The 27,892-nt window shown below is 43.8% G+C and overlaps 2 protein-coding genes across 3 annotated transcripts; one reads left to right on the top strand and one right to left on the bottom strand.

Moving 5' to 3' along the window:
• The first annotated feature begins 245 nt into the window (after positions 1-245).
• On the top strand, positions 246-3,208 carry LOC112967918 (tubulin beta-1 chain). Of its 2 annotated transcripts, none has more exons than XM_026069598.1 (4): positions 246-376; positions 1,252-1,360; positions 1,636-1,746; positions 1,929-3,208. In XM_026069598.1, the coding sequence occupies exons 1-4, from the start codon at positions 320-322 to the stop codon at positions 2,987-2,989; spliced, it is 1,338 nt and encodes a 445-aa protein (XP_025925383.1). In that variant the 5' UTR covers positions 246-319; the 3' UTR covers positions 2,990-3,208. The 2 variants fall into 2 exon arrangements, with proteins under 2 accessions (XP_025925383.1, XP_025925381.1); XM_026069596.1 differs by lacking the exon at positions 246-376 and adding an exon at positions 460-636.
• BPHL (biphenyl hydrolase like) lies at positions 3,151-22,539 on the bottom strand. The gene is made up of 7 exons (XM_026069599.1): positions 22,420-22,539; positions 18,712-18,815; positions 15,779-15,945; positions 11,484-11,637; positions 8,965-9,096; positions 6,200-6,323; positions 3,151-3,632 (listed from the first exon to the last, which is right to left on the bottom strand). Exons 1-7 carry the CDS (start codon positions 22,503-22,505, stop codon positions 3,545-3,547), a joined length of 855 nt encoding a protein of 284 aa, XP_025925384.1. The 5' UTR covers positions 22,506-22,539; the 3' UTR covers positions 3,151-3,544.
• Positions 22,540-27,892: the final 5,353 nt, after the last annotated feature.

The following is a 27,892-nucleotide window of genomic DNA, read 5'->3' as shown; positions in this document are numbered from 1 at the left end:
TCTCTCTGAGACCAATGCCCCAAAGTCCCGCTCTCGCCTGTCCGCGGCAGGGGGTCGCCCCGCAGCCCCCGGCCCGCCCGCTGCGGGGGACAACGCTGCAGCCCCGCCCCCGCCCGCCCATTGGCTCGGCGCGGGCGCCGAGGCCCCGCCCCGCCGGCTCCCGCATTACGTCACCACAGGGGGCGGGGCAGGCCCGCCGGGGCGGGGCGGCGGCGCCCCATTTAAGGCGCGGCGCGGGGCGCGGCCGCTGCGGCGGCGAGTGCGGGAGCGGGCGGCGGAGGCGGCAGCGGGGCTCGTGGCACCGTCAGACACCGGCACCATGCGTGAGATCGTGCACATCCAGGCCGGCCAGTGCGGCAACCAGATCGGGGCCAAGGTAAAGGGCGGGGCGCGGCCCCCCGGTGCGGCGGCGGCCCCCGACGTCCACCGGTGCGCGGGCAGCGCCGACACCCGCACGGGCTGCCGCCGCCCTCGATGAAGTACGAAGCGCCCAGGGGCTGGATGGGGTCCCCCCTCTTCAGAGGCGGCATCACGGCTTCTGCTCCAGTGCCCCCTTTCTCTTGGAGCCACCGCAGCAGACACGAGGCCAGTCCACGCTGTCCCGGGGGGGCAGTGTCACAGCAAGGCTGTGTGTGTGTATGTATGTATATATATATATATATATACACACACACACACAGACACACGTGTGTGTGTGTGTGCGCGCGCGTGTCCATCCCGGTCTGCAGCCGCCTTTGCTTCCGTTAGGGAACCGTGACAAATGTGCCAGCTGCCGTCGCCCTGCAGCCCGGAGCTGCCTCGCCCCTCTGCAGCCATGTAACCGGCTCTGGAGGCAGCAAGAGAGCACGGAAAACGCCCGCCCGGTGCTCAGAGGTGCTGCTGGCTGTTTGCCTGTAATGATGCTATTACATTGGTAAAACAGCATAGCTTGTCTGGAGGGTCTTAAGTCACTACTAGACAATGAAAGACTGTCAATTTGACAGATACATGAGTATTGTCGTCCTCTTGTACTTACGTGCTCAGGCTACCTTCCTGCCTTCCTTTATTTAACAGCACTCTTGCTAATTCAGCTGCTACTGCTAGGGAAATTCCTCTTCTGTACTGACTCACCATGGTGCAGCTTTCTCCCAGGCAGCTGCCCTTCCATGCTAGGGAGTGGTCAGGGCCACCGCATGGATACTGCGCTGGCAGGCATGACCAGTGCTGGCTTACTGTAGCTAATAATTGCCCTTTTCCAAAAATTTCTTTCAGTTCTGGGAGGTCATCAGTGATGARCACGGCATCGACCCCACAGGCAGCTACCACGGGGACAGTGACCTGCAGTTGGAAAGGATCAATGTGTACTACAATGAAGCTGCTGGTAAGTGTGTCTGCTTCCTCAGACTTCCTTAAATATATCTGGCAAAAGTGCCGGTTCATTGTAGCTGGAATAATTCCTGAACAAGAGCTTGTCATCTACCAGTGACTCCTCTAAAAGGGCTTTGTTTTCAGAATGGCTCTGATAACACTAGTCCTCTGATCTAGACAGTGTGTCTCCACAGTGAATTATGAAGAGCCTGCCAGGAGCACAGTAGCTCTCTGTAAGCCTGGCTGCTGACTGCAGGGCTGTAACACTGGYGCTGGTTCCTCCCACAGGTAACAAGTAYGTCCCCCGTGCCATCCTGGTCGACCTGGAACCCGGCACTATGGACTCTGTCCGCTCTGGCCCCTTTGGACAGATCTTCCGACCTGACAACTTTGTCTTTGGTAGGTAGCCGTTGCCTAGGGGTCCCCAGCCATGTGCTCTGTGCAYGGGAAAGGCTCGGAGTTGGCATGCAAGCGATGCAGGAGTGGGAGCAATGGGCGTATGGTRTGGGGCAGGGAGAAGCTGAATCGTCCCTTCTGCTAGGGGCACTAATGTGGCGCCTGCTTTCTGCTCTGCCTTGCAGGTCAGAGTGGGGCTGGCAACAACTGGGCAAAGGGCCACTACACAGAAGGAGCTGAGCTAGTGGACTCTGTCCTGGATGTGGTGAGGAAGGAATCAGARAGCTGCGACTGCCTCCAGGGCTTCCAGTTGACCCACTCCTTGGGCGGTGGCACGGGCTCTGGGATGGGCACCCTCCTCATCAGCAAGATCAGGGAGGAGTACCCCGACCGCATCATGAACACCTTCAGTGTCATGCCCTCTCCCAAGGTGTCGGACACGGTGGTGGAGCCCTACAATGCCACCCTTTCTGTGCACCAGCTGGTGGAGAACACGGACGAGACCTACTGCATTGACAATGAGGCCTTGTATGACATTTGCTTCCGCACCCTGAAGCTCACCACTCCCACGTACGGGGACCTCAACCACCTGGTCTCGGCCACCATGAGCGGCGTGACGACCTGCCTTCGCTTCCCYGGCCAGCTGAACGCCGATCTCCGCAAGCTGGCCGTCAACATGGTGCCTTTCCCTCGGCTGCACTTCTTCATGCCGGGCTTCGCCCCTCTCACGAGCCGCGGCAGCCAGCAGTACCGAGCCCTGACGGTGCCTGAGCTCACGCAGCAGATGTTTGATTCTAAGAACATGATGGCGGCCTGCGACCCCCGCCACGGTCGCTACCTGACGGTGGCTGCCATTTTCCGGGGCCGGATGTCCATGAAGGAGGTGGACGAGCAAATGCTCAAYGTGCAGAACAAGAACAGCAGCTACTTTGTGGAGTGGATCCCCAACAATGTGAAGACGGCCGTCTGCGACATCCCCCCGCGCGGGCTCAAGATGTCTGCCACCTTCATTGGGAACAGCACGGCTATTCAGGAGCTGTTCAAGAGGATCTCGGAGCAGTTCACGGCCATGTTCCGGCGCAAGGCTTTCTTGCACTGGTACACCGGGGAGGGCATGGATGAAATGGAGTTCACGGAGGCCGAGAGCAACATGAATGACCTGGTCTCAGAATACCAGCAATACCAGGATGCCACTGCTGATGAGCAGGGTGAATTTGAAGAGGAAGGAGAGGAGGATGAGGCTTAAGTATCTTAGCAGATGAACTTTGTAAAGCACGCATGTGTACTGAATGACTTCTGATAGTGGTGGTGATGAAGCATGTTCTCTAGTTGCCATGTACCCAGTTGTCCTTTCGGCACTTGTAACTTTGAAAGATTTCTCAATGTAACAGTTCTGAATCCAAGCTATTACAGTGTCTTTTTGTCCTTTAATGTTAAGATCACATAAAGGCATGTATTCTAGACAGTGTTTTATGTCTCTTTTCTTTAACACCTCAGTTGGATCAATAATAGCTATTTGGCTAGTGTGACATAAGCTTAAAGGCATGTGAGAAATCCTGCAGCACAGCAGTGCTGTGATCCACTGAGGCTTACTGTCTGTTCTTCTGTTCCTAAATTCTGACTTTATGCATATAAGGACTATGGTCCATAAACACTATTCTCAGTGTATGTTTATGCAAACCTCACGTTCTTTCCTACAGGACTCAAACCTATCTAACTTGAGTCAAAATGGAAAAACAAGTAAAATGGCTAAACAGTAAAAGGAAAAACACCTTGTAACTAACTTATTTTATAACTGAAATCATACTAGGAAGTCTTCTACTTGTCTGTTGAATTCCTCTGCAAAACGCAGGTGTAGATTATGCTTTCCTTCTGGCATCAGAAGCAACCTTAAAAGACAAAAATSAAACTGAACATGTGCTACATTCTGTGAGCATAGATAATCAAACTGGTTGCACTTTTCCTTGCTTTTGTGTAACCAAGTACAGAACCAAAGGAACTCAGTGGTATCCCAGCATACTTGTTGGAAGTTCAGAACTTAGGTTGTGAGCTAAACAACAGCTAAGCAGCAAGCACACTATTCCACATTGAGGCGGATAAATTAAGTTTAAAACCTAAATTTATGATCTGTTCCAGACTTGGTTTCTAGAACCCTTTCTCTTTGTCTGCAAAGATGGTGATAATCCAAAATTCAGGTGAGTAAACTATCTTTTAGAGATGTGAAGTACCTGAGCTGTTTTGCCTCTTTCAGAGAACAGTAGTTGTGCTGGGCAGTGAACATGCCAAAGCAATAGTTTCAAAAATATTAGCTTTGTGTCACTACCCAAAGTAAATTACCATTTGAGTTGTTTCAACTTGCTCCAAAAAGAAGACAAAACCTAAAACTAACACCATCCGTTCCTCCATTAAAGAAGAAAGGGAAGCAAGAAGTTCTGCAGCTGAACTGTAACTTAAGCTATAACAAATGTTTAGAAGTAATATGTATGAAGAAGTTTAAATCTTTAGACTATTAATATTGATGTGAGTGCAATAARAATAAAATACAATTTGCCATTGTTTTCTATCTGGAAAAAGTTTTATGTCTTGGATATATACTTCTAGCACTTTTTTTCCTACATGAGTTTGGGAAATTCTTAACATGATTTTATTCTGTCAGTTACTGCATGTTTTCAACAGACCATTTTGACTGATACTTTCTTATGTTGCCTTAGTGTCATCTAATTTCTACTACAGCAAGTGGAATTTCTTCTTTTTCAAATTTCAAAAGATTTCTATTAGTGATGATAAAAGCTGCTTTGTCTCAGGGGAAAAAAAGCTATCCTCTGTCAACATATCCAGTTCTTCTAGCACGTTTCTCTGAAGCTCATTAAGTCTCTTTCTTCAAAGACAAAGTAGAATGTAGAGGCATAAACCTACAGCACGGCAGAGGGTCCTCACTTGGCTGTTAAGCCACTGTGATAGTATTAAATTATAACCATACCATGCAAACACAGAATGATGGCATACTCTTTTACCATGACAGAAACAAGCAATGTATCTGTGTTCCAATCAGCAAAACCTTCTTCTATTTTACTCTTAGAAAAATAATTAAGGAAAGAAAAGCTGATGGTAAAAGCATCTAATCTGTTGCTAAATATATGCTAAATTTAAAGTTTTCTTTCTGCTGCACAAAGTAGCATTTCAGCTCCAGTACAACAAGAGAAGAAGGGGACCACATGGTTAAGTATTGTTATATATAATTTTCCAGAACATCATCACTAGTCTAATTTCTTTTCTGATAAGTATGCATAAGGGGGGAGTACTTCAGCATGAAGACATGGAAAGTACAGCCCTTTCAATTTTTTTTCTTTTGTATGGCAACTTCTAACACTGTTTCCTCCTCAGCTTGTCTTCCAAAGAAAAGCTAACTGATCCTCATCTATGCGGGGTTTGTGATGACTTGCCTGAGTCAGTAACTGGAGCAATTCAGAGCTCAGTGAACACTAATGAGATGCTAGGTGTCATAAGCAGGAGATGTGGGAGTAACTAACCAGCAGCGGTTAAAAAAATACCGGCCTGTGACTGTTAGGAAAGCCTCTTGTGCTTGTCTTTTTGTGGCAGACTGTATTTTTATGAACGGGGAGCTGACTTTGAGGTAAATACATCACTCACATTTCACAGAGCAGATGATACCAGTGAAACAATTTCCTACACTCTGCACTCGTAAAAATGGGTTCTATTCTCCTAATTCTCTTCTCTAGTGCTATCCAGTGTGAACGCTTGAATTTGTGTGCAGATCTATGAAGAAAATTCAGCTGGTGAAATCCCAGCTTTTTATAGGAGGCATTTCTGAAGGTCTCAAATGAAGCAGATGCTGCTACAAGATTTTTTTTTCTTGTTTTTTAGAGTTGGGAGTAATATCTCTGAGCATAGCTGTATATTTTTTTTTCTCAAATTAGTTTTCTTAAATGCACTAAAAATTTATTGGACAGTTGAAAACTCAATCTTTGAGGTCGTCGTTCACATCAACATGTAAGAGAGACCATCAGTATCCTGTGCCTCTCTCCAATAATTGGGAATGCTGCTCCATTCCTAGCCTCTAAATTCTGTGTGCTGCTAGATGGGACAGAAATTAGATATCATGCAACAAAAGGAGTGCAATGGCCAYAACGGAGAATTTGCTTGCTTGGCTAAATGTTAAGGAATGTTTCTGTGGACAGGTGGAAAGAGGAGAAGGACCTTACTTGGTTTCTCTTGGAGAACATGAGGAAGGAGCTTATTAAAGTAGTAATGCTTTTTAWATCATAAGAAAGGGCCTATTGTTCTCAATGTAACTTACTAAAGAAGTTTATAATAGTTTTATCTGTGGCAGAAAGAGCTTGCTCAAACAGATTTTTTTTTTTTTTTTTAATACTGACTGTATCCACTTCTTCCCTTCTTTAATGATGATTTGTAGATAAACAATGATATAACTCACTGAGAGCCTTTGATGTTCTCATGAATGTATTCTGCATGAGAGYGTGGAAGCAAAGGGTCCTTCCCACCATGAATTATAAATGTGGGACATTTAATGAGAGGCAGCAACTGTTGGCAGATATTACCTAGGGAGAAAATAAATGAAGGTCACACTTCATTTTTAAATAGTATGAAAGACTGAAACTGAGTCTGCAAAGGATTGTGAACTCCACCATGGTCCAAGCCATTAGCTCTCCTTCTGGATAATGTACAGTTATTCTAGAGAAGTATGTAACCATGACTGTAACTAACATTTCTTTCATCAAAACATCATGCCAGTATTTCACTGAAATGTGCTTCATTGACAGATACTAACTCAGATGGACACAGTGAATGAAGTATTTCTGGCCCACATTTTTCCCAAGGTTCACACTGAATGTCTTAAGCAAATACTAGCATCTCTTTCCTATCTTTATTCTTGCTACTCTTAGAGTCTTATGTATGTCCTTCATGGTTTATGCACCACTTTGTTACATTGGTTATCAGGCATCAAGTTATAAGATTTGTTACTTTTACCAACAAGTTAACTTACTATGAGGCCTGTTCTACCTTCCAGGTTCTTTGTTGCCTGTAATGAATAACCATTTTAATACAAATTATCCAAAAACTATTCAGAAGTTATTCTTCCTGTCTGTTCATTTTACAGAATCTTGAGAATAATTCGATGCTTAGCAGTCTTTAATCTCAATAGAAGTAATTTTAATGCTTTTCCTTAAAAGCTTTATATCTCCCTCCCCTTCTTTTTTTCTCATCACTTAGTACCCCAGTTTCCATACTCTTTGGCCAACTTTCCATKCTCTCATAAGAGAATTTGCAGGCAAAACATACTGGATGAGTTTTAAGTTTCATTTTTCCTTGAGCTAGCTTTATGTTCTACTTGTAATCGTCTCCTTACAGTTACCAACACAGTTAATGCTTATATATGCACACCTTCCTTAGCTCTTAAGTCATTCACTGGTTTACAGAACTTTCCAGTCATTTGGCTATGTATATTGTCCTAGTTTGCAGTTCCRCCCATTAATTGTTTTCATTTTGAACACTTCGTTCACAAACTTCAAAAACCTGCACAAATGTTGATTACATTTCAGAACAAATAAAAAGTAAATTTTTTACCTAAAGCAGTCAAACTAGAAAATAAAGCTGTTTTGTACTATAATCACTAGAYCCTGCTTACTCCAGTAACACAGCCTTGAAAGAAAAGTCTTGAATTTTGCAGCTTTAAGCAGCTTGTTCAGTTTCATTAAATGCCGACATCCTCTTAATGTTTATTTCTTCAAGCAGCTTGCACTAAAAGCTGCTCCACTCAGGGCAAAAAGTCTATTTCTTAAAAAGCATTTGGTGTTGTTGTTTTTGACCAACAAAGGTTTTGTTATCTTCCTCTTATCTCTGATTTAGTTTTCTCATCTGATGTTTTTTATTAAACCCTTTTCTTGTATTCACAATTCATAACCTTTTCTGCAGTGTGATTTAAATTCAAAGGAGGTTTGGTTGTATTCTAAGTTGCCTTCCCCAAGCTAATCCTGGAAAAAACTACGGACTGATAGTTGCTAATATTTTTTCAGCAAATGTTAGGTTTCTCTCAATATCTAACCCAGTTACAGCATCTGGGTAATTCAGCTCCTTGTTAAATTTCTCCAGGTGTCTTCTTTTTCACAAAGTCGCTTCCTTTCAGAGTGTCTGAGGCATATGCAGACAGTAAAAGGATGTGACAGACAGAGTTTCATCAGCTTGGCCTTTGGACCTAAGAATAATCTAGTTTCAAGGAGGTGCTTTCTAGAACATATAAAATAAAATCAGATCATAATTTGTTACATCTCTCTACTGGGAGAAATTCTAGTACCCTGTTGCTGATCCTTTGAAATCCATACAGAAAAATACAATGAGAAAGAATATTTTTCTTGTAGTACCTGCTGCCATTTAATAAATGTCATCTCTTGTCTTTCATTATGACAGCTACAGGAAAATGTATTTAAGAGAATTACAGACTCTTTGGTTTATATACCATATATTTCTACTTTAGGTAAATTAAAAGCAATTTTTCTCTGAATTAAAACAGAACTGCAGGTTATTATCCATGATATCCTTGGTTGCAAAAGTCTGTGTAGAGTAATTGCAGAAATCTTCAGAGATAAACATTTAGTTATGATTATATTATACAGTTTAGCTCTTCTTTTTTGAATTTTAAATACCTAAGCTGTAGCAACAGCATTTTTAAAATATATTTTGTAATTCTGAGTTCCCAGAATTTGAACTTCCTTCTTTTTATACTCACTACATGCTATTCATTTTGAAATAGTGCTTAGGCTCCTGTTTGCAGAAACTAGAATGAACACACCTCACTTTTGGGATATCTTAACAATGTTACAAAGTAGTTCTCCTCTGCCACTGAGAGAGGAGAGGGGAAAATAAGCTTGAGCAGAATCACTCCTGTTCAGGCTGCATAAAAGCGATGATTTAATAATGTAGCTTTGTGGTGGAGCAAGGGGAGAGACTCACCAGCTAATGCTTCCTATAAATGTTTTTTCCTCCTGTACCTTGCTGGTTCTGTGAAGCATCTACAAATTAATTGCTTTACTCATGAGTATGAGTCAGACCCAGCTTTTAATGCTTTTAATGCCATATGCAGAGTCCTTCCTTTTCTGCCTGCTAGGAGTACTGTTAGAGAGATTTTTATCCAGACCTGTCTGCTACTGTAATTTTTTCAGTTTAGCACTGTAAAAGTCTTACCATCTGATTTTTCAGCAAAGCGAGATATTCCATCTACCCAAGCCTCACAGGTTTTTGCAAAGTATTTATGTCCATACATCTCTTCCAGTGGTTTCTTAACCTTTTCACTCCATTTTGAAACATCTCGGATGCCTACATAAAATAACATTGAAATACGTTAAGATCTTTCCAGCAACAAGATATGCTTACCCAGTACTGTAAACACCTAATACAATATGGGTAAATTTTCAAACCTGGCTGCAGATATGTATTTCAAAGTTGAAATTGCATTGAATAGTTTTAAATAAATTCTGAGTAAGGAAAAGGATGTAAAAAAAAAGGTAGTTTTAGTATCTCTGCTAGGTCTCTCTGAGCTGCAAAAGACTCTCTTATTATTATGGTCATGAGGAGCTAAAAAAAGTCAAAGGCCCAACCTATGACTTCTGATGTTTCTTTATGGAGGCCTGCAATAAGAAGAGCTCAAAGAGGTACCATGCATATAAAAAGGACTATTTTTATAACAGTGTGCCAGAACTGGCAATCCTTTTTTATACCCTAGAGCCTTTTGCTTTGGCTCATGGATGGAAGTTCTCCCATGGTTCTTACCAGTATTCAGAGGAAGGAAGCTTTTACTAAGGCATTCCAACAGGCTGACATCATGGTACATTTGCCATAGTCTTAGAGGAAAATAAGCAACTGTACTTAGTAGAGCCCTGTGACTCATGGCATTCTGGCTAAAGCTGTACAAATAATCTGACAGTCTGCTTTATTTATCAGGCTTATCTATTTTCCCCCCTCAAACTTTCAGTAATGCTCACAATCCTGATATCCATAAGGGCCACTTTCACTAAACTATATTTCACTTGTATGTCCTTGAATCAATAAAGCCCAAAACAACTCTGGCATAGCAGAGAAGGTGAAAGAGACTGAAAAGTACTGAATCAGCAAACAGCAATGGATACAACTAGCAAAGTTTTTAATTGGTTTCAAATGGAAAGCAAGGGAAGAGAGGAGGGAGGAGTTAGCTTGTGTGAAATAGAACCTGTCCAGCCAAACAAGCAAGGTAGTAGTGAACGAAAGGGTTGTTTTACAGCAACATCTGTTTGGTAACCTCTGGCAAATGAGTTTGATCATTCCAGGCTAGCTTGTTACTGTACAGCTCTTTCCCTTACAGAATCCACCATTCTATCCTTGCAGCTGGTCTTATTCTAAATAGAAGGGAAAAAGAAAGCTCAGTGTTGAAAGGGCACAGATAGCAAACAAACATCTTTCTCTCCTCCATCATAAGATGAGATGCACTGATGGACCAGTTGTAGTAGGCTTGCACTGCTACTCCATAGGCTCTGGCTACCTGGAAAGAGATGCTGAAGGCGTCAGTCTGCTAAGTAGCCAAAAGTCACCATTCTTGCAGGCACTAACTACAGTCCTTGAAAAGTAAGACTTTTTTTTTTTAAACACTTTAGCTTGTTAGCAGAAGGTGACTTATACACATTTTGTAATTGTTATGTAATAAAACTTCCGTACATATAAAAGCATGTAAAAAAATAATGCAGCACTTTTATAGATCTACAAAGCATTTTGCTTACTGAATTAAAAAATGTAATAATAATAATAATAATCACCATCATCATAAAAAATGCTATAGTACAGGTGAGAGAACTGCACATGTGCAATATTTACACTCGTAATTTAGCTGAAGCCAGACAGATTCCACAGCTGATACAAATCAAACTCCAGTCACTTAAATGAAACTATGCTAGGTTACATTTGCTGCGAATCTGTATGATTAACTCTTTTAACTTTTAATTTCAAAAGTAAGGAAGGTCGTTTCTGAGCACCTTAGCAGTTTTTGGTGTTTTCCTTCAGAGTGACAAATGGTCAGATTCTGTTTCACACAAGTGTAATAGGGATCAGAAATTTCATGCCTCTTTATTTTGCAAAGGTTTCGTAACTACAATAATGAACTTCAAAGGAATGCAAATTAGAAGGGGATCCTGGGATGTTTACTTGAATGATTTGCTTCCTGAGCTCAAATGGTAAGTTATGAGCTTGTTTTCTTACACTGTGTATTATATAGCCCCTAGAGGCAAAAGGAGTTATATATTAGCCCAGTAATTTTCTGTGGATCTTCTCTAAAGGTTGTGCAAGATCTGAGAAAGAAAATCAAGCCTGGGGTCAGTGGCTTTATTTGGAATTTATTTGTTGGAATTTATTACAGCAACAAAAATTTTACCCACTAAAACTACTGAAGAGCTATTTATAATTTATGCTTTTAACAGCCGTTGGTAAACTATTGGTAATTTTTTTTAATCCCACTATATTATCTCTGGAGTAATTGTTAGGCAGTTTCTCACCAGAACTTTAATCAATTCCTGTTCTTAGCAACATGGTAAATTTTGTGTTCTGTTACTTCTTTGGTTTGTTATGTCCTCAACTCTGTTTCCACTAAGCCTTAAGATGATTAAGATCCTCAGATCAAGATGAAATGAACACACTTCTTCAATGATATAATTTTCTTCTACTCTTAAGTTTGTACATACCATTATAAATTCTCACATCCTCTTGAGTAACACTGGCATTTGCTCCCCAAACAACCAGCTTGTGGATAAGAGCTGGATACTTCGCAGCTGCAATCAGTGCTGTAATGCCACCATCACTCCATCCCAGCAAAGAGAACTTCTTAAATTTCAGTGCCTTGATTGGTACAAGAAAGTTATATGCAAATCATCAGCTATTTTTATCAACAAATATCAAATATTTCCTGAAAACTATCTGTACAGATTCAAATACAACACTAAAAAGTTGAATTATAGTTAGCTTTCATAACTAGAAAATATAAATTTTCCTGCTTATACAAAAAAGGCTCAGAAAAAGGTCAAACATTTGGAAAATAAATTATACCCTCCCTTCCAATCTTTCTTGGCTATTTACTGAAACAGAAAGTAGTCATATTAGCTGCATTTAAAAAGCCCTATTGAAACTAAGACTTGTTTATTTACAATGGAGAGTGAAGACTTTTTCAGAGAGCATGATGGTGTTAAGAACTCCTTGATTCTCTTGGTATAAAGTTGGCAAAGACTATAATAGTGTTGGATGGTATGTAATACAAGACGAAGATGAGCTTAAGAAAAAGAGAAGTTTAAGACTTTAAAAACAAAATATAGTGATCTAAATTACCGATGCTATTTAGTGAAAACATCTGCATGGTAATGACCAAAAAAATACTTACACATTTGCTATGGGATTGTTTCAAATTTTGGTGCCTACTTCACATTTGCTGATGCTTGTTCCCTAGCTTATAACTGTACACTTTAAATGTTACTTCATGGTAAATTCCAGTTTACAATACTGATACTGAAATATTTCCTTCTTCAAAAGGAAGGCTGTGAGCAAAAAATATGGCAACCAAGACCTTAATTCATTCTTGCTTGTACACTGCTTTCCACTATAATTTGTTTTCTCTTATACCAAAAGCTGTTGTAGGGGGTAACAGCAGTGGCAGGTGAGAGGATTTTGCATGTGTGATGTTCAGTGGGCAGAGGGTGAGGAAGGGAAAGAGATTCAGAGGCAAAAGCATCTGAAGGTTGCACACAGACAACATTGAATGGTTAAACAGTTTTTACAGGTTTGCATACAGAAGCCTTGGTTTGTGAATTCTCTAACAAACAACCACAATAAAAGGTTTCAATGTTTTTTTTTAAAGGCAGAGATGATATTCTTTGAGATGAGGTTAAGGGAGATATTATACTTTTGGAGGAAAAAGAGAAACAGTTAACTGAGTTAGTTGAGTTTGGTCCTTGTTGTTTTATTGTTGGAGTCCAGTCCTGCTTTCTTCATTCAGAAGAAGGCAAAAAAACACAGGAAATGAGAAACAAAAGAACTGCAGAGAGATAAAAAGTAGTTTCTAATCTAGAAGCCGACTCCTGCTTGTAAACTTGATGCTCAAGTGAGGCATAGCCTTATCAGTCAACTAGAAACCTGGCAAACATGTACCATTATCAGGCTTTTCTGCTTTTGGCTTCTCCCTTGATACTAGACTTACTTTAGAGTTGCTCAAAATTAGATTTTACCCAGCTAAGCCATAATCAGCAAACAGAAAAAAAAAAAAGGTAGGAAAAAGAAAAGGACATGCAAGGACAGAGCTGACGGCAAGAAAGAGAGCCGTGAATTTTAGAAGCTGATCACAGGCTGGCCCTGGCCTGCTGAAAAAGTAGTCACCTGCAACCACCTTTCAGTATAATGCTATTGAAGGGTATCTGGTATCTCAGTAAGCTGCAGGAGTTGGCAGCCATGCTTGTAAAACTTGGGCTTTTGTTGTTGCTGCTGCTGCTGCTGTTCTCCTGCTGCCAATAGCAAATTATGGATCTCACAGTTGGCTGATGGGTAGAACAGCTTATTAAAATTTTTGTCTATTAAAAACCATCCTAGTTTATTTGCCAGCCCTTCAGCTGAAATCCATTTGCTTCCAGTTCTGTTTCTCTTGTTTGCTAGCCATTATCTCAGTGCACTCTTTGGGTTGTCTCAGTATGTCTTTCCAGCAGGAGTAGTTTAACTTATTCTCTTTGGCCTTCCAAAAAACAATGAGATATAACAAATGTGTTGGATGTGGTGTGCATGCTTATTTGATTGCTTTAATCTTGAACTATTTACAGTATAGGTCTGTACCTAACATTGGCAGCAACCTGAGAGTTTTCAACTCCTTAATTCTGTGGGCAATTTTGTGCTGGCCGTATCCTGTAAACAAACAAAACTGCTTTTGAAATCACCTCCTCCATCCAAGCCTCTGTGAAATGCAATCAAATGATCATGTAGGCTGTCACAAAAATACTTTACAACCTTGAGTTGCAATACAACAGCACTCTGTACCATGGGCTTTCATTGGCTCAAAGGAAGTACACAACAAATAACAGCTGCAATCGATCTACAAAAACTTGGAGAAGCAGAAGCCCATCCTTTCAGTGGGATAGTAGCTCTGAACAATAAGAACATCTTAAATGTCAACACTAATTATCTCCATAATGACCATTTTAATGCCATTGACCTTTGTTAATGTTAGACATTGGGATGGAGTGCAGCAAAGCAGACTTAAAACATTTACTTTTTCCAGCCAAATTCGTTATTTGCATTACACTGCTGTTGTTTCAGGTCAGCTCTACCACAGAACACATACAGTGATGTGGAGCACTGGCATCTCTATCAACCTKCAAAATACTCTGCAGAATTTCAGCTTTTATTATTTCACAGAAGCTTCCAGCAGTCACAGCTCCAACAGAGAGGCCAAAATCTAGAGGAGCCTAAATAAAGGTTCTGAAGGCTCAGATGGGTTTAGTGGTGTAGGCTGTGTATATGTAAACCAATATACTATTATAATGCCCTCTGCATTAGGAGTTATGACAGTTAAGACATAACTTTGCAGGAGTTATGACTTTGTTTTATTCTGGAAATCCTGGATGTAATCATTCCTTAGATTTTGTGCCTTTATTTCATGCTAAAATAGAAGCAAGTTACCCACAACTGCAAGCTACCCATGCTTGGAAAAATTTAAGTAATTTGTTATTATATGTCTATATCAATAAACATCTTAAAAAAACCCCAGGATGTTACATATAATTTTGCTGCCAAAAAAATCTAGTAATTTGTTTTGGCAACTTTTAACATTGAYAGGTTGCTGTCCTGTTTGATTACAGACTACACGGTTTCATCTTCTTTGGGGATAGCTTTGTTTTCTAATCTGCATTCATTAGTATTTGAAGAGAGGCAGAAAAAGGGTTACAAGCATTTAGACTGAAAGTTTGTCACCTATCCATGGCAGCATCTTTATTTTCTGTATTAGCATAGCAGAATAAATTGGTGATTCAGGAGATTATTTCCATGGTTAGAGAGCAAAACAATATCTTTATCCTGATTCTGCTGTCAGATCTATTTTGTTTCACTGTGTAGAATACTCCAGGAAGGCTGCATTTTCAATTTCAAATGGTTCTACGAGGTTACTGCTCATTACAGAAATACAGTTGGATTCACTGCCTGAATCTTGTCTCATATTTTTGGAATTTTAATGCTCTGCCAACTTTCTTAACATGGCCAAAGAAATTGTATAGCTTAACATAGTAAAGCAAAATATTAGTTAAAACTAAACCCAGAAAATAGTGTTAGCACCTATATGATGGAATCATTATAAAAATCAGAACAAAGGAACATAGATTTGAATTGTAGAATTCTGTAAGATGGAGAAACGATGACAACTTTAGGTCATATTCTTCATAATCACAATAGTTGTTTTAGTTATTAAGATCTGGTATGATTACAGGAATTCTTTGATTCCCTGTACAAATTATGTCAGTAATAGGCCTTAAAGTGCAAAGTGTCAGCTTAGTTTTCAGGATCAAATGTTTCAGATGAAATGGGYGGCTCAAGGCAAAATGCCAAGACTCCATTAGCTAGAAATTTTTCTAAGAACGTTTCACTACTGTAATCCCTGCAGTTAAGCCACTTAGCACAGGCTTTGTTTTTTCATACATACCTTACCTAAACTTTATATGGTTCTTCATTGCAAACCTCTTAGGGCAGGGTATTTTGGAGTCAAAATGTATTGCTTTATAACTAATTTCCACTGCTGAATCCCTGTATATTGTAAAAGAGATGGAAGAATGAAATATTTTCCAGAACAGTGTGTATCTGCCCAGTTTTAAGCCCTCATTTGTATGTTCTTCTATGTAACTTGCTGTCTGCTGGGGGGCTATATACTTAACAGTACTTTTCTCTCCTCCTCAAAGTTTAAAGAAAAACAGGTTTTAGAAATATATATATTAATAACAAAATCTCAGAATAGATTTACCTGCATAAGATCTACAGCATCTTTTGCATCCCTCTCAAAGAAATCTAGAGGAAAGTCTCGAGATGGAGGGATGGATTGTCCATACCCCCGAGGATCCCAAGCAACAAYTGTGAAAAGCTGCTTGTTCATAGACTTAAGCTGCGGTCCAAAATCGGTCTGACCACTCCCTGAAACATCAACATTTTTCAGTTAAAGTAACCACTCTTATACATATATAGTGTACATACTATAAATGGGAAAACTTATATCTTAATTCTAAAAAAGACGCTATCTATCAACTGAAATATATTTTATCTCTAATTGTAACCGAGTATTGCAACTCTCGGCCAGGAAGTACCATAATAAAAAGCTTTTTAGAATATTTGTAATACACTTAAAGCAAACTATTTCTAGAAGGCCTGCAAAGCTTATCAACTATTGTGCTCTACACAAATGCTTTAACACAGAATCAATAACTCAGTCACCTGGAATCAGCCAGGGTACAGATTTATCTTTAACAGTGATAAAGCAGTAGGATGGCCATTGCTGTTCATCTGGACAGCACAGATGAAACTTAGCTTAATGGAAAGCTATTCTGCTGGAGTAGAATGATGTTTAACTAGGCCATATTAAAAGTTTTGGCTAGGAAAAGTGCTGAAGGATGGATTAAAATTCGAACTTTTCATTGAACAATCTAGAACAACTGTCTCCTTCCCTGTGAAAGGAGAGGAATATCCTGACTTTAGCTAAGAAACTTGTGGTCTGTAGATGAAAAGCACTGTGTGATAGAGTTTCTTATTGATAAAACACTTTAACAAGACTATTGGTGCTTAAATTGAGCCTTAAATGCTTTGTTGACTGAGGAGACAGTGGTGACATGAAAGCACAAAATTCTAACGTCTTATTTTTCTAATATGTAAATTGCCAAATAGAAGTCAAATATAGCAATTTTTTCTGATGCAGAACTGTTTCCTTTATTAATGGCTCACGCTTTCAAAAGATGAAAAAATGAACTATTCCAGTCTAGAAAATGCTATTGCACTAAGCTATCTATGAACACTAGCATGAAGGTAAGAAAACTACAATTTATTTCTCATTTGGATTATGGTCATGTGTTAACAGTATCAACATTACTGCGAATAAAAACTGTTCAGCTCTAGTATATCATATTTGAATGATGTAAATCAAATATCAGAATGACTATCCATAATTATATTATAAAGGCTGTTTAAGGGCATTTAGGATTTGTACTTGGAGGAATATGTCCTCAAGTATCTCCTCCCATCTCATCAACTGGTCCAAATGACAGAAGAGGCTGTATATAGCATGTCATGATGAGCTGACTACAGACTGATATCAGCTTTTCTCCCTTGCAATACCAATTAACATCTACAGTCAGAAGCAAACTCTCAGGTTGTTTGAAAAAAAGCAACGCAGAGTGATTAATATTAATCATGTATTTTTAAACAGGCTTTATATGAACTTCTTCACTACTCTGCACATGCTTGTTATACTACATTTTTTGGAACTTAAAAAAAATCCACAAAACTGAAAGCACATCCAGATGCTGTGTCTTCTTGGTTTTCTCAATACTTGTCCATTTAGAAAGAGAAACATCATTTTATTTTACCATATGTTATTAATAGTCTGGAGACTGATTAATTCTATTGACCTAAAAGCACTTACCTTGTTGCCAGCACACTTATTAGTCTGTTAATATTGTAAGTAGTATATAATATTATTGTAAATTTAGTATTGGTACAAAGGGAGAACATACTTGATGGTCATAATTTAATGCTCACCCTCATATGTTGCCCAAAAATCTGAGACCATGGTTAATAATGGTAAAGATACTAAGTCCTAACTATTAGTGTTTGCAATAATGCTAACTGAGCAATTGTAATATACAGATAATAATAGTATTACCTCAGAACTGAAGAAAGACAACATTCTATTTAAGGAGTTGGTATTGGCAACAGGATTATTAGTTTAAAAAGCTGTTAGAATGAATTGGTTAAAACATATTACTCCTAAAGCACCCCTAGCATTAACTTTTTCGCCCTCCCTCTGAAAATGACTTGAAATAAAGAATTACTTCATGTAAACTTGAAAATGTTGCTGCCGATAAGAATAAATGTCTCCTACTCTTCAGCTGTGAATGTTCTATCACTTTGATCCAGCAATTCAGTTAAGCATGAGCACAACTTCAAGCTCAGTAATAGTCCTACTGACATCCTGATATGAACAGCTAGTAAGTTTGAGTGGTTGTGTAGTACTGAATGTATTACAAGAATTCAGAAGAAAACCTTGGGTTAATTTTAAAAGGTTGTTATCAAAAGCAGTGGTCTCATCAGCCAGCTATCACACAGCTAGCAGAATCTGTTTTCCACCCCTAAAAGCCACTGAGAATTTTAACAATGTCCCCACGAATGAGCGAAACATGAAAACACATTTTAAATCAAAAAGCCAGTCTCATCTGTGTCTTTTTCACTATGAGAGTAAACCACAAGTGCTGCAATATGACTATTAATTCCATTGGAAGGCACCTAGTTTCCAAAAAGGAATGCATCATTCAGCCTGTGTAACAAATATGGCTGATCTGATTTTTTTCAATACTTTGCACCTTGTGCAGCTATTTTCCACCTGGGCTGGACACCCCCTGTGCACAGTCAGATCCAAAAGGTGTGAGTGACTATGTAAGGCAGCAGAAATTCAGAACTAATATGTTTAGGTATGAGGTGCTTGGTGAGACAAATAAAATCTTTAAAAACAATTTTCTGGTTACAATAACTCTGCCTTAACTTATCTTTCATGTGTAGCAATTCCTTTTAATGATAATGCTTCATAATCAGGTGTTAAACATATTACAAAATAGTTTTGCATAATCTAGCTTGGGAGCAGACAGGACACAAAAGAGGTAGTTGCCCCACAGAGATAAGACAAAATCTCCAGACCTAGCATTCCAGGAAGTAGAAGAACTGCATGGTTTCCTTCTCCCGTTTGCTGATAATGCAGGTGGACTCCATTAACTTGGATTTTGGCAGATGTTATCGAAGTACTGGGGACAGGGAGAGAGAAAGGAAAACATGCAGAGAGGAAATTCTCATTACTACATGCTCATTCAAGGAATATAAAATGATTACTTTTTCTAGATATGAAGGACTATACAGTGAAACTTATCTGGGTCACTTGCCCTTTCATGAATGCACAGAAGAGGAAATAAAAACATGACTGGAGCAGAGAAGTATTCAATATGTCACTGTTAGAGAATATTGGACTGAAGCTGTCTAGAATTAATCGCTTAGCATAACTTGCTTAGCATTAGTAGCTAAATTTGCTGAAGCCTTAGGCCTCAGGCTGTGAATTTTTACCTAGATAAGTAAAAGGGGGCCCCAGAGCCGGTTCAAGCTGGAGGGATAAAGAAGTTACACGGACAGCAGGAGTAGCCAACCTTGAAGATAAGCAGCAGCCTGCCTAGAGACAATGAAGGGGCCCAGTGAAGAAGGGGAAGACCCCAGACCTAACCATTACTATTGGTCCAAACTATCACTTAAGGGGTGGGGAATTTAGATTGTAAGGGTGTAATTGCCCAGGGATTTCTTTGTTCGGGGTCCCTCTTCGGAGGCACCCAGCTCGAGCTGTAATTACCRCACRTGTATCATTAAATTTTATTTCTCTCCAATCTGACTTTGAACTTCTGCCTCAGCAGGAACCTAGGGTCGGACCCTGTTATGGAGGCCAGCGAACCTAATAGTTTCCACAACATCACCACTATGTAACATTTGTACCTAGGTTTCACAAATGCAGTTAAATGGCTTAAGTCAAAGGGGACAGCGCGGGGGTGTCAGGACCATACAATAAGGTGAACATAAAAGCAGCTTTAAATGGCTACAGTAAACTGTTGCAAGAAATATATTAGAGGCTAAACTTCATTTTGTCACAGAATAACTTTCAAAATGGTGGTTCACCTTGTTATTACTGGTGTTCACCTTGTTATTACTAAACTGAACCTCACCACCTGCCAAAGAAACCACAATCTATTGTCACGGTTCCTTACGAACCAGAGGTTCTACAATGAAAAACATCTTGCACTGAGATGAGGCTGGACGGATAGGAGAAGAATGTGACAATAATAATTATGTCAATGTAACCTCAGCAGGAGGTAATGCTTAATTGGAAAATATCGTGTGACAAAAACCCTAAAGAAGCATTCTAAATGGAAAAGTGTAAACCAGCAGGGTTACAGAAACTGACACGTAGGACAACATCCTCCCTTAAACCTGTAAATTAACCTTGCAATACAAAATAAGACATATTTGTAAATGCAAATAGTTTACCTGTGATACTAATTATAGATACAAACTCCTAGTGAGAATACAGAAGTAGCATATATTGAAAGATTCTTTTTAACAGTGTAAATGATTGCATCTGGTCTCCCAGTTAAGTTTGTGGCCTAATAGTTGCAAGGAATCTTTTTACCAGTCTAACTCATTTTGTTTAAAGGTGGTAATGTAATATGAATTTTCCCAATTGATTGCCTAACAGCTAAACTTCTTTCACTGCACTTCAGTTTACCTGGATTAAATATTCTTGCTCCACTGAATTCACTCAAGTACAGTGAAGTACAGAGTAAGCATAGTCCCACCCACGTAGAGTTTAAAATCAAGGATTTAAAAGTAAAAAAAACACTTAAATCTTTCTCATAAGGCAATTGAAAAAGAACACAGCTTGTGAGCTCAGGTTCCCAGTTCATAACAATGGCAGATAAACTGCAGAACTTGTTCAACATAAAGCCACTTGGATTTTACATAAAATCCTTGTCTACATAGCATACCTAATAATGCCACATACTAAATCAGGGCTGTGATTTTGCAGAATAGGATCAGCTCTTTCCACCTGTGCAGATTCAATTTGAATATTGAAGTATAAATGCAGATCTATATTTCAGGAATACAGGCCAGACATCAAGAAAGCCATTATGTCATTAAAACTTCAGTGAGTTTTGCTGAATTGTTATGGCAATATGATTCAAGTGATTAGTCTGGCTGTATTTTTTAACTTATTTTAAGTACATACACCACACCGGATACAGCTATATATTTCACAGCTAAGCAAATTCTGAAAGCAGCTTTCAGATACGCTTTCTTAACCTCTTTTAAAATATCTGATAGCTTTGCTTTTTCTCTCTATAAAAGAAAATACTTTATTTTTTCCCAGTATACCATCTTTTAGTTTGCTCTTCATTTCAACAGGTTATTTTATCATAGTTCTCATCATAGCAATTGAGCAGCTCAGTTTTATTATTTCTAGAAATACCCAAGGTTTTTTGCTTCTGAAGAATAAATACCAAAAGCATGCCCAGTTCTGAACAAAACAGAAATAATCACCACCCTGCTACCTTTTTTTTTTAAAAGAGGTAAACAAAGTGTAGTTTTCATAGACAAGAGAAGTAACTTATATTCTACTTCCCTGATTCAGATAATGCTAGTTTTTTTCCATAGCTCACCCTTTTTTTAGGATTACTTATTAACATCATGTGTTCAAGAATTTGCTGAGTTTGTGATGCCCTTCTGTTCTTGGATCACATCTGAGTGTAAAGTCTGATGAAATAATGGAGTTTCACATATAGAGTATTTTCAATGCTTTCTACATTAAGAACAAATGATTGTTGTTTATACATGCTGAGAAGCTGTACTGGAATTGGCTACACCTCTTGCAGATTTGGTTCCAACCACAACAAATTTCTGTGAATGCGAAATCACTTCAGTATGATTGTTATCATGATGGCTTCACTTCTGTAAAGTTTTTTTTAAAGACTTCATTTTTCAGTGGTTGGCGTAATCATGTTTGCAGAAATCATGTTTTAAAACAACCAGTTGTAACTGAGGTAGTAGTGTTAAGGTTTACATCTCTTTGAGGAGCGGTGGTACATACTGCCTGTATTCACCAAGACAGTGCAGATGCAGAGTATGCAGGTGCAGAGGGTGATTAAACCTTGTGCTGTGCCTTGTTGGAGTCCACACTTCACCTCCGAGTCTGTAAGAGTGTAGCTTAATCTGTGAACTACATTTCTGTTCCAGCTGTGTTACAAAAACAACCTAATCTTTATCTCTGTAAAAGACATTATGGTATAATGTCTGCTTTCCTTAACAGGATCTGCATAATAATCAATATTACTTGGCTATTAACCTCTCTTCTCCTTCTCAGACTTTCTTTCATACCATTTCTCTTTGCAGCCCTGACCTTCTCCAGGAAACACCTTATCCGCAGGTACTAGAGAAGCAGTGGCATTTAGCAGCACGTCGTGCCTTGCAGGGGGGAAAGGGACTTGCAGAGCGGAGAATGAGAGCGCCAGATGAAAAGGGGCCGCGGAGCCTTGCAACAACTCCTTGCAACAGCGGGAAAGCAGCCAGGAGCTCTTCCCTCCCCCAGAGAAAGACAAACCTCCCCGGCCAAATGCAAACCCGGCGCCTCAGGGTACTACTAGCGTCCCCCTTCCTAAATCCACAACGTGTACCCCCTTTGCCAAAACACCTTGCCCAGCCCTCCCCCACGGCCCCTTCCGTGACGACCCAAACCCGGCGGGCCCCGCCGGCAGCAGCGGGGCGACGGGCGAGGAAGAAGCAGCTAGTCTGGGGGAAAGAGGCAGCTGTTTTTTTTACCCGTAGGAGGCGGCCGGTCCCCGAGCCGTGAGCAGCGCAGCCCGGAACAGCCCCCGCAGCGCCTTGCCCGCGCTCCGCCAAGCCATTTTGCCGGGCCGGAGCCCGCAGCCCGGCTCCGCCTCCCCCCGCCCCGCTCCTGGAGCTGCTGGGCGGGGAGGCGGCTCCCGCGGCGAGCCCCAGCCGCCCGGTGCCAGGCCGCCAGGCGGGCCTGGGCTCTAGGGTCAGCCCCGCTGAGGGCGTGCTCCGAGGTTTTGAGGGGTGCCCGTGGGCTGCAAGGCATTTTGGGCACCCCGACCACTAAAAGCCACCTGACGCCTGTAGCCACCCACGGCCCCTGAGCTGTCTCGCCAGCCACCCTGAGTCACAGGGACAAGGAGCATGGAAAGGTTATTCCAGCCCAGAAGTCAGGCTGGGCCCTGTSCTTCCTCAAGCCTCAGGGAGCGTGTATGGGTGAGCCAGGACAGCATGCTTGCTCCCACACCTCCCAAGGTGCCCAGGAGTTCAGTGCCTGTCTGTGAAGGGAGCAGAGGCTGCCTAGATACACTCTTCCCTTCAGTGTGCCATCTAGGAAAGGGTGGAGAGAACAGCAACTGCACAATGTTCAGACATGCTACAGGGTGCTAAGAGCCAAAGGGTGTTTTTCCTCTCAGTGTGTGCAGCAGCAATTCACATCCAGACCATCCTAATGTGAATTTAGGAGTATCCAACTGTAACGAAGGCAAAGCACCCCGAGCACTTCACTCATTCCCAGCCATCCTTCACCAAGGCCGGTAGCAAGGACCAGGCATCATGGGGTGATGAAGGAGGCTACATGGGGTATGAGTTGGGGGGGCCTCTTGTGCACCTCAAGCTCAGAGGCCCTCTTTGACTCTGGAATGGGAAACGCATCATCTTTAAGGTGCAGAAAAGCACAAAAAGGGAGGCAGGGTGCCTCTCTGGTCCCAGCCAGGGAGCTGCAAAGCCCCCCAGCTTCCTTGGGGGACGGAAATGCCCCGGGCCAAAAGGGCAGCCTTGCCCTCATCACCCCCGCCCCAATAGCCGTTCAATGCAGGCCCCCTTCCCTGCTGAACATGCGCACAGCACCTCTGCGTGCGGAAACGCAACGGCCAACAGCTGCAGCAGCGCAAGGCGGGAAAGCTTCTCCTTTGGAGCTCTCTGATTGGCGGCTGCGGTTGTCACTCACGGCAGGACGACGTGCCGGCAGCCGTTGCTGAGGGAGGGGTGTGGCTGTTCTTCCTTTGCGTCCCRCCCCCTTCCCGGTGGGCGTTAGCAGCTTGCCTTAGCGGGGTGGCGGCTTGGTGGTTGGGCTCAAATGGAGAGAGCTGAGGGTACTGGTGTGAAGGGGCACCTGCTCCAGGATAGGGAGATATGAGGGGTAGAAGAGGGATCCGTCCACTCTCCCATCTGTTTTCACCTCACTCAGAGAAGAGGGGTTTCTGTGAGGGCCCTTTTTGTTCCCAATTGTCCTGTTTCTCTCCCAAGGCCAAAGAAGACAGAACGCTGCCTGTGAGAGGAGATGAATGGTCTAGGCACTTGGGTAGAAAAAATGGCCACTTTAAAGGGCTCTTGTGATCCAGAGCYGTGATTGAAGGCCTGGAGATAAGAGGTGCAGCACCCTGACTGTGGATAACATTTTCTATGAAGGGATCACTTAGCATTTCTCACAGAGACAGTTGGGTTAACTGCATCTGGAACCACCCCATATTTTTCTACAGTGGTACATTAATTTCCTCTCCTCCCTTTTCTCTCTCATCTGGTGAGGGCTTTTCATTTCACCAACTGATCTCTTCCCCCCCCCCCCCCCCCAGTATTGTACGATGAGTCCTTTCTGCCATATCCGTCAGTTATTCACCACAAGTCAGGAGAATTTGTTACATCTCCTTCAGCCATACAAGGAGGAGCTATGTAGAAAGATAAGTCCATACATAGCCTACATATGTAAATATGTAGGAAGTCTAGAGATTGAGAGGCATTTTAACGGGAGTGAAACTGGATTAAAAAGTTTGCAGCTTTTCCCTCTGAAGCTACTAGTGAAACACGAGATAGGAACCCCTTTAGATATGGCCAAATTGCAGAATTCAGGACAGTTTCAGTTTGTGCAGCAGGAGAGCAAACTACCTCTTTTGACTAGTCAGCTGTGAGCTCCAGTCATTTTCTGCCAGAATGTAATGTGGACAGTGACCCTCACAGCATAGATGAGCCTCTGAAAGTGGGCTAAGTCCCCAGGACACTGCAGGGGCTTGTAGGTGTCATTGGGCAAGAGAGAAGGCACCTAGTCCTGATGCTGGATTGCTTGTGATTAGCCATACTAAAGCCCTTAGACTTGAATGGCTTGATCTGCTCAGGGAATAAAATGAACCAGCATGCTCACACAGTTGAGCATCCGGGGTCTGGCCGTTGCTCCCACCTGCCTTGGCCTCTCTTCTGCCTTTGCCTTCCTTGGGCACCATTCAGCTCAGCAACCACCCCTTTGGGGTTGGACCCTACTACTTCCAAACACAAGCCCCAGCCTCCCAGAGCAAGCTGCCCAGGCKCTACTCCTGCTCGCAGCCTTTGCCACTCCAGCCAACAGCTCTGCCCAAATCAAGGGACAAGCCAGCCAAAAGAGCCTCCGTGGGGCTGTGCACCATGGGAGGAAAGGACAGACTCTGCCCCTGGGTGGGTGGCAGTGGCCATAGCTGATCACTGCTTGGCACCTACTTGGGTGTCACTCCGGGGCAGGATCCTCTTCAGCTGCCCTCACTGGTGCCTGCTCCACAAAAGCTATCCTCGGTGGCACCCTGGGTGAGGCTGCTGTGGGAAGAGAGGGGCACAGGGTGATTCCCAGCTCTCAGCAGGACAGGGAAGGGGCAGAAGGCTTCACGGTCCCCAGCTACACAAGCAGCCCCCAACAGGAGGGACTTCCCCATCCTCAGGACCTTTCCATCCTGCTCTATCAGCAATCCCTCCCTGCCCCACTGCCTTGGCATGTGCCAGTCCCTCAGGGACACCAGGGGCTCCCATGGCTGCAGCCCCCCTTCTCTGCCCGGTGCTGGGGTCCCACACTGGTGGCCTGGGGCTGGGCCGGGCTGGGACGCTCTCCTCCTTGCAGCCTGACCCTGTCATGTCACCAGGACAGAGACAGCGCTGGCCCTGGCCAGAGCCCCTCATTGCCCTCCCTCTGGCTCAGGGCATCCCCTCACCGCTGGTGGCCTTGCTGTCCTCCAGCTCCCAGATGCCAAGGTTGCTGGCTGRATCCTCAGCAGAAAGAGAGACACYGCTCATCTGCTTGATCTCCAGAGAGCGTGGCTCACTGCGGCTGACATCCCTGTGCCACCCTCGGCTGGGGAAGCAGCTGCAGAGCACCTGCCACCAGCCACAGGCCTTGGAGCTGTCCTGTGACTGCAGCCCCATGATGGATGATCCCCGCAAGGAGCCAGATGATGATTCTTCCTCCAGGGCTGGTGCTCTCTCCTGCCTCTCAGCCAGGAACCAGCGTTGCCCCCCAGCAGCCTCCACACCAACTGGCCCTTGCCACGGGGACACCTTTGCGGATGTCATCTGCCTTCCCCGCCTCATCCTCTGCATCCTGCAACTGAGGGAAGCAGCCCTGAGCCTGGGCTGAGCGCTGCCTCTCCCTAAAAGCCCCTCTCCTCTCTGCTCGCAGGCGCACCAGGAGCACCACCTCCCTTTTCYCTCCAAAGCCACCAAAGAAGGAGAACGTGTCAAGTAACCCACGCGCATCCCAACCTCCCATAGGAAAAGGAAACTATTTCCATTGCTTTTTAGCTTGTGGGACCAGTGCGACTTCTCCCCACGCTCCTTTGGGCCTGTCTGCCTGCAGGAGCTCTTCTTGCTGCCTGGCTGTGCCCAGGCTCMCAGGTCAGCCTGGGCCCATGGCTGCAGCCTGTTCAGAAACACCCGCTCGCAGTTCCCTGTGCCCTTTTCCAAACCCCAAGTGCAGGAGTGACTCCTCATCTCCTCCAAAGTCCCTCTGGCCATCCCGTTTCCTTTGGAGCATTCAAGCACCCACCACCCTGACCCCTCTTGGTCAGCATGGGGCAGAGGAGGAATGAAGCTGCTCTTACGCCCTCAGGCTAATTGGCCRTTGCTCCTCTCCGGACGCTTGCCCAAAGGACACGGCTCGTGCCTGGCCTCACGCCCGGACACAGGGGCCCCTGTGCTGAGGCCCCCACTGCCAAAGACCCCACCGGGAATATCCCGTGAGGGCYGGAGCACTCTGGGCTGAGCCCAGGGCAGGTGCTGCCCGCAGTCCCTTGCCGTGCAGGAGGTGAGAGCCCCAATCGCACCTGCCGAAAAGGCCGGCTCACTCTCGTGCGCCCACACTCGCCAAGGACCCGCAGCCCAGTGCAGCCTGGCTGCAACCTCCTGGGACACCCCTGCCCCTGGCGACAGGGCTCCCTCCTATTGCGTGCAGGGGCTCACCCTACAATACGGGCCAGGGCCACAGCCCCACCCAGGGCCCCTCCCCCGCTGCCCCAGCCCCACCATCCCCAGGGCCCTGCGAGGCCCTTGCAGCAGCCGCCCTCCTCCCTCTGGCCTCACGGGGCGTGTCCTGCCCGCTGGGTTAGCTGAGAGGGGACCGATGGAGGGTCCCCACGTGCCCTCCGACCGCTCGTCCCTCAGAACTGCCCCCGACAGGGCTGAGAGACAGGGAAGGGGAAGCAGCTGGGCATCGTGGCAACTCGTCCTCCCCCTCCTGCTGCCCTGGCACATCTGGCCCCGCACTGYCACACAGATGCAGAGGGTCTCAGCCCCCAAGGGGTCTTCCCCAGGGCAGGGAAGCCCTCCCTGTTCCTCCGGGCCTCAGGCCTGCACTCCCTCCTGGAGCAAGGGCCCTCAGTCCTGTTGCCCGCAGCTGTGCCGGAGCCAGCCCAGACTGAGGGACTCCCAGAGCCTGGGGCTCGCGCACACACAGGCACACAGAGCCCACAGAGGTGCCCGGCACCATCCTGTCACAGGGTGGCTCTGCTGCCATCCCCCTCCCTCAGGAGCACACCTCCGTCCCATCCCCGACGGCCCTCCTCCCTCCTCCAAGGGGGCTGTTGTGTCCCCATCGGGTCGGCCCGATCCCATTGCACACTCCTGCTACAGCTTTCACACAGCCACCCTTTCCAGCCTCAGGTCAAGGCGAGGGGGAAGAGCACTTGCAGCCTCTGCCTTGCCACTGGCTCTCTCTCCTCTGCCCACGCTCAGCCATCCCAACCCAAGAATGCAGCTCCCGCCTGTGACCGCAACCACCTGGGCTTTCATCTGCACCAGGGCTCTCTGTTAAGGTGCAAAGAGCCCCAGTGGGAAGAACCCGCGTGGGCTGGAGTCACGAGCTGGCTCCTGGGCTCAGTCAGGACTTTGGCAGATCCCTCCTATGKACAAAGAATTGGGCCCCCCTTACTATCAAAAGGATTTCTGTGTGTGCTGCTGTAGGGCTGGGTTTGGTTTTCTGCCTGGTGGGGTTATAAATTAGTGACCAAAA

The sequence above is a fragment of the Apteryx rowi genome, unplaced genomic scaffold, assembly GCF_003343035.1.
Source record: "Apteryx rowi isolate R43461 unplaced genomic scaffold, aptRow1 scaffold_3, whole genome shotgun sequence".
NCBI classification, from domain to species: Eukaryota; Metazoa; Chordata; class Aves; order Apterygiformes; family Apterygidae; genus Apteryx; species Apteryx rowi.
The sequence above is the reverse complement of the archived record's forward strand: the minus strand, read 5'-3'. Positions and strand labels throughout refer to the sequence as shown.